General features: G+C 39.2%; 2 protein-coding genes across 2 annotated transcripts; one reads left to right on the forward strand and one right to left on the reverse strand.

Moving 5' to 3' along the window:
- Window positions 1-7,316: 7,316 nt before the first annotated feature.
- Window positions 7,317-9,176, forward strand: LOC128253108 (telomerase Cajal body protein 1 homolog). Its single transcript, XM_052981259.1, has 4 exons — window positions 7,317-7,473; window positions 7,529-8,156; window positions 8,216-8,404; window positions 8,468-9,176. Exons 1-4 carry the CDS (start codon window positions 7,455-7,457, stop codon window positions 9,132-9,134), a joined length of 1,503 nt encoding a protein of 500 aa, XP_052837219.1. The 5' UTR covers window positions 7,317-7,454; the 3' UTR covers window positions 9,135-9,176.
- Window positions 9,140-9,925, reverse strand: LOC128253117 (actin-related protein 2/3 complex subunit 4). Its single transcript, XM_052981274.1, has 2 exons — window positions 9,290-9,925; window positions 9,140-9,235 (listed from the first exon to the last, which is right to left on the reverse strand). Exon 1 carries the CDS (start codon window positions 9,794-9,796, stop codon window positions 9,290-9,292), a length of 507 nt encoding a protein of 168 aa, XP_052837234.1. The 5' UTR covers window positions 9,797-9,925; the 3' UTR covers window positions 9,140-9,235.
- Window positions 9,926-12,355: the final 2,430 nt, after the last annotated feature.

Raw genomic sequence — 12,355 nt, forward strand, 5'->3', positions numbered from 1 at the left:
GGCCCCTTACCATTTGTGTATAAATAAATATCATTGTTATACCGTTTCGTTTAATTAAAATAAAATAAATATTTTTGCCTAAGGCCCGCCATTAGCATCCACTGTCCTGAGGCGACCTGACATCGAATAAATTAGTTTGTTTATCAAGGCATGTTTAGAAGTAATGCCCAAAAATTGAGATTGAGATTGAGATCCGGACTCTGGGCGGGCGTCTCAATAAATTTTCTGCAGGAGCGACACAGATGGGATTTGTGCTTCGGATCATTTCCTGGTACAGCTTCTTTTTGAGTTTGCTGCTGTTTCTGAGGATCAATGAAGCGAACATTTTGGGAACTTCTGGTCAGTTCGTTCTGTAAAATGTCCAAGTAGAACTCATTGGTCATTATATCATTAAATGTACGCAGCTTTCCAACGCCAATGGATGATATAACTACTTAGCAGTAGGCACTATGTTTTTTGGCTGTATTTGGCTTTCGCCAAACTTTTACGGAACCGTCATGATAATAGAACATTATCTTGGTCTTGTCACAAAAAATTACATCATTCCAGTACTCCAGCGAATTGTTGGAATTTAATAATCCGAACTTAAGACGTTTTCAATATTTACTTCAGACAGTAGGGGTTACTTCCTTGCCACATATGACGAGTACTTGTGACGATTCAGTACTTTCCTCACTGTCTCATGGCAAACGGTGTGTTTTAATGCCACTCGACAATTCTCAAAGGCTGGTTTGCGGTTTAGTTTTAATTGTTTTAACACTGGCGCACAGTCTCGTCGAGAAAATTTTTTGGGTCTGCCTTTTGAGCTGTGTAATTCCAGCCTGTTTTCATTTTCCGCGCGGTTGATAATGTTTTAAACTGTTCTTAGTTTTATACTAAACATTTCAGCCAACTCTTTTGCTGTTTTTTCTATTCGTAATGAAATAATAATAATAATGAAAATATACTAACTGAATCATAATTTAATCAGTACGTTTTCCAGGTATTGCAAACAAATCTAGTTAAATAAAAACGTGACTTGATCCGACGAAAATTTTAGTAAGAACGAGGACAAAAAACTCTAGAAAAGATCGATATGATCGTCTATCATATGCTTTCGAGCTTTCGGTCCCGATAGTTTTTCAAAGCAGTGTTGGCATTTTGCAAAGAGTTTATTGACAGCGTCAAAAGTGACGTTTCATTGTTTTCTTCACCTCTTTTACGTTTTGTGTAACAATTTGTAATTTATTTTATTGACACCTTTAGCTCATACTTATCTAAATATATACTTATATATTTTTTTCACGTTTAAGTTGAATTTGTGTTACAATTTTCATTTTGCAAACAATTAACATACAGTACATGTACATGCAAACATACTAATAAGTATAGAAATATGTACATATGTATGTATACTATGTTGATTTCTTGTCACTGCCTGTCAAAGTGTCGTTTGCCAGCGATTGCTTCTTCCTAACTGTTAAAGCTTGATATCTCGCTTTTACTCAAAGGCAAGTGTAAATTTCGCAAAGGAAGACATAAACATTTTTCGAAAATATAAGAACTGCCCATGTTTGCCTACCTCTTAAAATTTATGTATTTAAAAAAAAATCGTTAGTCTACTTCTTCAAAATATGTTTTTTTAACAAAAAACGTTTGCCCATCTCCTAAATCTTTCTTCTTCCGACAGAAGTCGTTTGCCAATCCATTAAAAATAGTTTTTTCGAAAAAAAAAACTGCCCATGTTTGCCCACCTCTCAAAATTTTATTATCTAAAAAAAAATTGTTTGCCCACCTATAAAAATTAGTTTTTTAACAAAAAACGTTTCCCCACCTCCTAAAAATTAAAGTACTATTTTTTACTTGTACTATGTTTAATTGTTGTCTTTTTATACAAAATTTAAAATTGCTTTATTTAAACAAAAACTGTATATTTTATTTCTTTAAATAGATACTTTATATTGACATAGTATATTATTATAATAAATCCGTATGGCTGAGACGCTACTCGGCCCGAGTATATATAACTATGTGGATCACCATATAAGTATCCGATGCTGTAGATTTCCGCCACTTCATGGACATATAATTATGAAGTTCCCAAAATCCAATTATTCTTCGGCAATGTGCGATATAATGTCCTATGCTCGTGCCTGTTAAAGAAATGAATTCAATGGCTCCGCTCAGTATATTATATATCTTTTGTTTTTCACAGAAATTTCAAGTGGTTCTTCCTGTAATGTTGCCAGTTCTGTTGCATCCGTTTTAAATATTTTATGAAATGTACTTTCCATTGCGAATTCCAAGTCAATGGTGATATGAGGACCTGGATCTATTTCAAGGCTGAGCTTTTCACCGCATCTCGTGCCATTTTCATTGTATCTGTAGAAAAATTCCTTTATGAATGCAACCATTGCACCATGTACACCGAGTATGCTTACTTGTTCAGCGTCTACAAGCTGCAATCTATTTATTACTTCTTCGAGGTGTTCGCCTCACTTACCTCGCTTAATTCATGCGACCGGCGTATTGAAGCACTGGGTATTCCACTTAGCACTTGGCTTATAAATAATATCAATCCTCTATCGCAGTAGAGGCCAGAAGAAATTCCCCCGGAAGCATGTTTTTTAATAAAGTCCACTGTTAGGTTGTCAGTATAAATCGAGTCTGGCGCTTGTAAACAGAATTGTCCGTATAGGCTGTCGACAATATTTCCACAAGAGAGTCGAATGGGCATGTGTTTTTGAATTGGATCGATCGTGTTCCATTTCTCCGCCGTTATGCAAGATCTCATCCCTCTTTCTTCGATGTGGTCGATTGTACAGCAAATCCACATTAGGACACTCCTTTAGGTATTTCCCTCTGGACTTTGTATTAGCTCCGTCCTGTAATCCAATATTTTTACTTTCGTTTCGGTTGAATATACTTATGTCCGAGTTTAAATCCTTGAAGATTGCTTCCACCAGCGCCGAAGAACCCACATCGTACTTTGAGGAGAATTTGTCCTTCATGACATTTGTCCACAGTATAAAGTATCGTCCCAATTTCAAAAGCTGCTGCACCAACTCAGGCGAAAAATATGTGGGTGAGGATATACTTTTCGTTTTCCTTCGCTTGGTAGATATTAACCTTCAATGTTTTCCCCGGAGGCTTCGCTAAGCGCAACAATCAGAATTGATTTCATCATCCGAGCAAAACTTTTCTTAGTTTCACATGTCGTAGCCACATGTCGCATGTCGTAGCCACATCGTAGCATCTTATGGAAAAATCCTTTACGTTTGGTAATTTTCCTTTAAAAACGATATTTCGGCCCATCATTTTTATAAGGTGGGTGGTGAATGACAAGTCGGATGTAGCTTCGAGGCAGTTGCATATTTTCCTCGTTAGAGAGACATCGGAAGCAAGTCGGTAAATATTCTTTTAAACGCAGTCAATAAAGAAGTCGCACACATTCTCCGGTGGAAAGCGTCCAAATTTTGAAATAAATCGACTAAGACAGAATTGAATGCTAGCAGTATCATGCATGGCCGAAAGCATTTGAAACACTAGAAATATACTGTCGTCACCATGCATCACAATTTGGTATAAAAACACATAACTCGTATCCCCGTTTGGTTTCGTGATTGGTAATACAACACTTCCAGTTGCGTCGACACACTTTTTTTACCCTTGCAGAGGGCAGTGAAAAAGACATCTCCGACCCTATAAAGTATATATATTCTTGATCAGCATCACTAGGAGAGTCGCTAGCCATGTCCGTCCGTACGTCCCAACCGTCGACAACTTTCCCAAAAGTTGTCTCTCTATTGCAGGTAGTACATATTTTAAGAAAACCAAACATAACTTAAAGCCTACAGAAGGCGTTCTTCTAATTGATTTTGCGGAGAACCATCTATTGACACACCAAAATGAGATAAAAAGAGCTCATTTCAGCTACAACGAGGTAACAATTTTTACCAGCGTTGCTTGCTTGACTTGTACCTTTTAATAAGTGATAAACTTTTTAAACATAATTTTTGAAGTTAAACCAATTTTTGGACAATTTTCGAAAATGTTAATATTTTCTGATAGCATCTGCTCAAATTTTAAATCAAATTGGAAGTGTTAGTATTGAATGGAATTCCATTTTTGCTAGTTCTTACAGAAAGGGAGCTCAAGACGGAAGTGGAGCCGAAATTAAAAGAATAGTGTTGCCAAATATCAAACATTGTGTTACCCGATGCATTTTCTTTTCCTCAATGTGCAGAACAACATTATTGAACAACAATTTAGAGAAGGCGAGATGTCAATACTCGGGTACGGCCCACACGTATGGTGGTCCGGCTTTCTGGCTCGTCGGCAAATGTGGTAGACTTTAAAGGTGCCATACCTTGAGACCTACAGCATATTTATTTTATTTAAAAACGTGTATAAACGAACCTAAATACAAAACTACTGCGGAAGGAGAGACATTTACGTAGGACTGACACACACTGGAAAAAGGTCATGTATTATAAAGTAAAAACCGGCTGAGGTCCGCGGCTGACTCCGGCCCTTTTCTTTGCCCAAGTTCATGGCCCCTTTTTAAGTGTTGAGGTTGGCGTTAGTTAGCGGGGATCAAAAAGTAAAATAATTTAAGTACACATAATGAAGTTTATTAAAGATAAAATATTAAGAACAAGAAAGGAAGCAAACTTCGGCAAGTCGAAGTTTATATATCCTTGCAGCTATTGCAAAAATTGAATATTCTTGAAAACATTAAAATTATCATTTACTTGCGTATATGCTTAAAAACATTGAAGCTATAATGATTTGCAGCTCAATTATTCGATAGTTCATATGGCAGCTATATGATATCGTTTTCCGATTTTAATAAAATTAAAAGCGTAATTCTTAACTGTAAAATTATTAATAGCCCTAAAAGAATTTTTGAAAATATAACAAAATAGAAAATTTTTTTTAATATTTTTATTGTTCTTATGGGAGCTTAATGTTATAGTCGTCCGATTTTCAATAAATTTAAATAGTAAATCTAAAATATTTAACCATTATTACATGTCGAAGAAATAAAAAAATTAAAAAACAGCAACTTATAATTTTTTTTGTATTAGTTTTTCCTATTGTTCCTATTATGTACTATCTGCAATCGAAAGACAACTTTTGGAAAAGTTTTCTTTAAAACTGAGATACTAGTTTGCGTAGAAACGGACGGACAGACGGACATAGCTCGATCGACTCTCCTAGTCATGCTGATCAAGAATACATATACTTTATGGGGCCGGAAATGTCTCCTTCACTGCGTTGCAAACTTCTGACTGAAATTATAATACCCTTTGCAAGGGTATAAAATGCAACTCAAATTGTAAAAAACGAACTAAAATTTTAAATAATAACAAAACAACATTTTATTTTAACAGTTTTATTTTGTTTTTAATTATCAAGGCTTTTTAATTATTTCTGCAATTAGAAAAATCGAACTCAAAATACAATTACTTTATTGTATTGAATTGTAAATGTATCATAATCTTACTATTGTCAACAGTGAACTGTTTCCTATGGGAGCAATACGATTTAGTCGTCCGATCTGGCTAATATACTATCTCCAATAGAAAGACAACTGAGCGGACGAGGACATTGCATGTAAGTATTCCTAAGAATTTATTTTATATTATGTACTTATTATTTTTTTTGTTATTTATCTGTACAACAGGGCACAAGGTCGCCCTTTTTGTGCTCTTAATTACATATTGGGGACTAATATCTATCCCAGTTTCTGGTCATTAATATTCTATCCAAGTTAGCCACCAAAACAATGTAAAATAATGGGGAAACTTATTGCAGCCCTGCTTACAAGTGGTTCGTAAAACAACACACAAAGTGCGAAACAAATGTTTTATACTCGTAATTTTTTGATAAACACAGTGAAATGTAATGTATTTTATTTTCAAATAGTGTAAAGTATAAAACACTCAAGTATTTTATTATTTTATATTTCGTACATTATTTTTACAGTGAACATTTCACTACATTTCAGGACAAATTGTATAACATACATTTCAGTACAAAATTATTTTTTGAAGTTGAAAAAAAGCAGATGAATTGGCACAAACAAAAATAAAGTCGTATTGAACTACCATTAAGAATTCGCGATCTGCAATTTAAATATAAGTTTTGTATCTAAAAGATGTTGTTAAATTTGGTGGGCAATGCCAACTTAAAGTGCGATTTAACTACTCCGGAGTTGGATTACTCAAAACCGGAGTCGTCAGGTTTTTTTTTTTTGACAAACCGAACCAATAACCGGATCGCCGGTTTACATCATAAAAAATAAACCGGAACCGAACTAAAACCATTTTTTTCTTTATTGTGTTCAATTCAAAATAAAAATATAAACTTTTTGGAATTGAATTTTGTATTACCAATTATACGGGTATGACATTACATTGTTCGTCTCATTCATTGAAACTCAGAGACAGAGACAACTATATGGATACTGCTTGAGATTTTTTGATTATAAAATCGCATATACATTATAACTTTTGGTTAATTTTGAACAAATATATGAAACATTATTAAAAACACCAAATCTGAACAATAAACAATTTTTTTTCTGCCAATTTTGAATTTGAAGAACTTAAGCCCTTACGAAGCCAAGTGTATATACTTTATAGCGTCGGAAATGTCTCCTTCACTGCGTTGCAAACTTCTGACAGAAATTATAATACCCTCTGCAAGTGTATACAAATTTTCAAGTAACCTTTTTTTTGGTTACCAATAGAAAATATGGCTGAAATTCTTTTAACCAATTTACTGCCGCCTCAAATGTTTTTTCCAGGAATGTGCTGTGTCTAAATTTATCTTTTGAGGTTGACGGTGGCAGACGAAAAAAAACTCAAAAAAATTGACTACAATAATAAAATGTTTTTGACGAAATATTCCCGATCCATTTTGATGCCACTTTTGTTGAACGCGTCCCAAAATATAGCTGAAAACATAAATATTTTTATTCATAATTTTACATTATTAAATATTAAATATACATACATATACATTATTGATATTGATAACATATAGTTGCAAGTTGGCGGGTTAAATTTGTATTGTTTTCCATTTCTCAACAAGCCCAGCTGACCAACAGTAAGACCGCAGCAAACACAGTTCCGATGAATTCCCAAAACTTCGGACACACTAGAAAGAATAAAGTTTCTCGCTGGCGAAACTGTTTTTAGATCTGAGTACTAGACTTTGTTCTTTGCGCCAGGGCCTGATGAACGCTTACCCAGAGTTCATCCTAGACGGGTGGCAACGCTTTGCAATTTTCTGGTATTTTTTCTTCGATCTGAGCACCGCGGCGAGAACATACGAAAAGTGAACGCCGGTTATTTGCCTCCCGCTCTCTCTTATAGCTGACGAACATATTCTGACGATATAATAACATTCGAAATTGGTATATTTGTGCGTCCCACGTAAGGTCACACTATGCTTAAGCGGTAAAAATGAGCGAGATGGACGCTTGTAAGTGCAATTTTAAATACTAATAGCGAATCGATAAACACAGCTAACTTTATAGCCGTTGATTTGAGCACATCCATGTGCGACGTGGACGAGTCCATGCTGAACCACAACGTGAGCTTCAGCAGCACAATGGTTACGTCCGCCGGCGATATTACGGTGCCCAAACTCAGCGTAACCCTCTCAGAGGCGGAGATATTGAAGCTGCGCCTGCCACAGCCAGCGAGCGACGGAGCCTCCCTGGATGCATCTGTGCCCATGGAGACGAGCCTGGAGGCCCGATCTGCGCAGGAGTACGGGGAGGAGGAGAGTGGGCGAGTCATCGACATAGATGAGACCGTGGAGCGGACGTCGGCCGATGTACAGGCTCCTGAAGGGGCACCACTGGAGTTCTTCCACGGCAGACTCGTGGAGCTGGGGCGACGGTGCTGGACGTCGTCGGTGGAAGCCCAGCACTACACCAAGGGCTGCTACTGGTCCCCGGACGGCACCTGCCTCCTCGTGCCCATCCACCTGGACGGCATGCACGTCATGGAGCTGCCCGCCGATCTCTATTCCACGCCAACGGTGCAGCAGTCGCGTCACCTAACCAAACTCCAGTCAGCGGTGCACGTGCCCGAGGGCGGAACCGTTTACGACTGCGTCTGGTTTCCGCACATGAACAGCCAGCAGCCGGACTCCTGCTTGTGAGTAGACTACCAGCTGGAGACCTGTCCAGACCCTAATCCCGACTCCATCTTGCCAGTTGGCTCGCCACGCGGCAGCACGAGCCCATTCACATGTGGGACGCCTTCGACGGCTCACTGCGTTGCAGCTACAGCGGGTACGATGCTGTGGACGAAGTCATGGCGGCCATCTCCTTGGCCTTCTCCCACGACGGCCAAAAGGTCTACGCAGGGTACAAGCGATGCATCAAGATCTTTGACACCAGCAGGTGAGCAGGCACTGGCACTGGCACTGTGTTTCGTTCCCCAGTTAGCCTTTATCCCCTTATCAGGCCCGGACGACTGTGCGACGATTACCCCGTAAAGTTTGCCATCTCCTGCATTGCCCAGAACAGCGAGCACTCCCACACCCTGACCTGCGGCAACTGGCACGGCTATGTCCAGCACTTCGACCTGCGCTGCAGTCCAAAGGAGGGTCCGCTCTTCACGTTGGGCGGGCACAAGGGCGGCATCACTCAACTGCGTTACGCCGGGAACTGGTGCCACCTTTTCAGCGGAGCTCGCAAGTGCGGCAAGATTTTGCAGTGGGACATGCGCAACTACAAGAAGCCGCTGGTCGAGTTCCAGCGCCATGTGGACACCAACCAGCGCATTCAGTTTGACCTCACGACCGACTGCCGTTGGCTCACGAGCGGCGACACGCGAGGAGTCCTGAATGTTTGGGACCTCACGGGAGTCGGTGAGGCCTCCGTGCTGCCGCTGCACTCGGACTGCTGCAACGGAGTGGGCCTAAACCCAGTGTTGCCGGTTCTGGCCACCAGCTCGGGCCAGTATCACTTCACAGACCAAAATGCCGAGACGGACAATGCCACTTTAAACGGTTCGGCCACAGTTGTGGAGGGAGTGCCTCCCGAGACGAGTCCACATCAGCCGGAAATGGTCTACGAGAACGCTGTGGTCTTGTTGTGGTGCGGCAAAGTGCAGCTTTCTGAACACTGAGGTAGTTGAGTAAATAATACAAAAGACGTCTTTATTCTTGAATAGATTTTGAAATACTAGAGCATCGTGACCTTGGTGAGCCGGGGTTGCAGACTGTTCACCTGCAAGGATTTTGGGAGTCAGAATGGGTTTCTCTACAAGCGGGCCGCACTCACCTAGAAGCGCTTGAGGAACTCCTCGGCACAAGTGCGGGCCCTGGCGTTGACCGCCAGCTTCATCTCGCTTATCTCCTTGTCGATCTCCTCCATGAAGCTTATGACGAAGTCCACCAGCTTGTGCTTGTACATCTGCTCCGTGTGAAAGTTCGTGATCAGGAAGCTGATGTCGTAGCCCTCGATGGGCTTGCGGCGCAGAATGACAAAGGACTCGGCGCGGCGCATCATGAACCGGGTGAACTTGTGGCAGAGGATGCGCTCGATCTCGTCCGCCTGCTTCACAGCGATGCTCACGCGCACCGAGTTGATCGAGGGCTCAATCAGGACCTTCTCGCGCTCGTTACGCGACACCACGACGGGCGTGAGGACCAGTTCCTTGCTGGAGCAAATCTCCACCTCCGGCTTGTTGTGGCGCTCCACCACCTGCGAGGGGAAGTCCTGCAGGCACATCGCCGCCGTCAGCGAGTGGCGCACTGCGGTCAGGTAGGGCTTCAGGGTGGCTGCCATTGTGTCAAGGACTCGGTGTCTGTTGTCTGTTATCTTGCACTTTTTACTTAATTTATTGTGATTCACACCCTCGAAATTAATCTGCCAGAAAGTATGACCTTGCGCCGCTACCGAGGCAATACCAAAAATACCTATGCCTAACGTTTCGTGATAAACCAATAATTAGGGTATTCCTTAATCTTTTCATTTCACTGAGGTGGCTGTCAGCTGTTCTATACAAATTCAAATTTCAGCATTTGAGCGACCTTCTACGCTGTTAAATAGGTGAAAACCATTTGAGTCTGTATTTTCATTAATAATCATTATACACTGTGAAATCAAAACAATCTTCGGATAAACTTCCGAAAATCCCCAACGCCCGACTATTTTCAAACTTTATCAAAAAAAAAATTTAACAAATGTTGGATTTCTAGTTGAAATATACATTTTTGGTTTTGTGACTTTTTTACGAGAAAAATAAAATCAGTTTACAGTGTTAACTTCACACTCAATAATATATATATTTTTTTTTTATTTAAATTAACGTTTTATTATTGTTTTTTATTTTGTTGTATATTATTTATATTCAGTGGTACAAGATTTCGTTTGTTCTTTTTTTATGTTTAACTTTTGGTATTATGTATATCGCATATCGATAACGTTTACGAAACCGATTCACGAACGAATTATTGTATCGATAAGCATTAAACAAGTTTGCTCATCCCTATCTAGGTGATGTGGCCAGATTCGACGCTCGTTTAAAATGACGGCTAGAAAGCTAACTTACTATATTGGTAGATATCTCGTTAAATAATAACTTTACCGAAAAAGTCACTTAACATAAAATGTGTATTTCAATTAGATTCTTCTTCTTTTGTTTGTATGTCAGTCTTGTCGCAAGTTTGACCTATTGATTTGTAATCAGGACCCCAAAGTACATGGATCCTGAAAGTTTGAAATTATCGGACGTTGGGCTTTTCGGAAGTACAACGGTTTTTCTAAGATTCAAAAAAGTTTGTAATGAAATCTGATGAAGCATTCGACTAAATAAATACAGTTTTTCAAATGTTCCTTCTTGTCCCTTTTAGGCCGAGAATTTACAATGGAAGAACATTTATAAGGTTTATTTATTTAATTGAATACTTCATTTTTTTCGCCAAAAAATTTTATGTCAGAAGAGCAGTGACCAGGAGTCGTCCCCGAAACAAATCCACTGAGCACAATTCTGACCCCTGTTTCCCTGTTAGATCGACGAACAGTTACGCCAGCGTAATAACTTTATTCTTTCTAGTGTGATCGAAGTTTTGTTCTTTCGGTCTTACTGGACAATCGGAAAACTTTTCAAAGCTTGCAACTATATTTAATCATTATTAATACAACAATGTAAAATTATGAATTCCAATCTTAATAAACGTTGTCAGATATATTTCGGACCGTGATCAACAAACGTGGCAACATTGTATTATTGTTGTACATTTTGCTGAGTTTCTTGAGTTTTTCAGTCAATTTTTAAATCCGACAATACTATGCTATGCCAGCTCCAACCTCAAAAGATTCAAATATTTATTCTTATGCCCTCTTTCCACACAGTCCATCCGTTTGCAAAGGTTGGAATTTTCAACAAATGTGAAACTCCGATTTCCACAGAGCACATTCAACTTCCATCTTCCGATTTCAGCTGATCTGAACAGTTTTGGCTCGTCATAACGTAAACAAAGTCAAAAGGTAAACCATCTTTGTTTACGTTTTCATGTGCCACAGCTGTTCACATCAGCTGAAATCGGATGATGGAAGGTGTATGTGCTCTGTGGAAATCGGAGTTTCACTTTTTTCAGGGATGGGCTGCGTTGGAACAGGGCTGCACCGCAAAAACATCGGCTAACTATTGCATAAATTAGACCGTCAAAGTCCGTTAAATTTCAACGGCGGACTGACTAAGAAGTTTTTGGAACGGCATAACCTTATGGTCCATCTTCTCAACGGATGGTGGAAGGTGGATGGATCTCTGTGGAAATATACTATTAGCGATGACAATAAGGAAATAGTTTTGTAAAATGTCGATACAAGTTTAATGATGCCAGACCAGTCGAATTATTTGAGCGATCATTTTAAGATTACGGTTTGAAGGCAACAGTTCAATCGTAAACTATCAGCTTTAAAGGTTTTTGTGATAAAGTTCATATTATAGGATTCATTCATATTAACGGTATTCGTAATCAGGACCCCAAAATACATTAATCCTCAACATTTGAAAATAATCGGGTGTTGGGGCTTTTCGGACGTTTATCTCAAAGTTGGAAATCTTTTTATTTTGAAAATGTTCTTTTAATTTCAATAAGTTTTATGTGCGATACAACCAGCTCAATAAAATGGAACATTCTAGCGAACCGGCTCTAACAGATCAGATTTTCTAAGCTGGTTATTTCTCCTAAACGAATTGATTTTCTTAAGGTCTTGATATGCAATGCCTCTTCCCACAGAGATCCATCCACCATCCGTAAAACGGATGGTCCAAAAGGTTTTGCAGTTCCGAAAATTTCCAAGTTAGTCCGCGATTCAAATTTGACGGCCTTATTTATT

Source organism: Drosophila gunungcola (assembly GCF_025200985.1).
Source record: "Drosophila gunungcola strain Sukarami chromosome 2L unlocalized genomic scaffold, Dgunungcola_SK_2 000007F, whole genome shotgun sequence".
Classification (NCBI taxonomy): Eukaryota; Metazoa; Arthropoda; class Insecta; order Diptera; family Drosophilidae; genus Drosophila; species Drosophila gunungcola.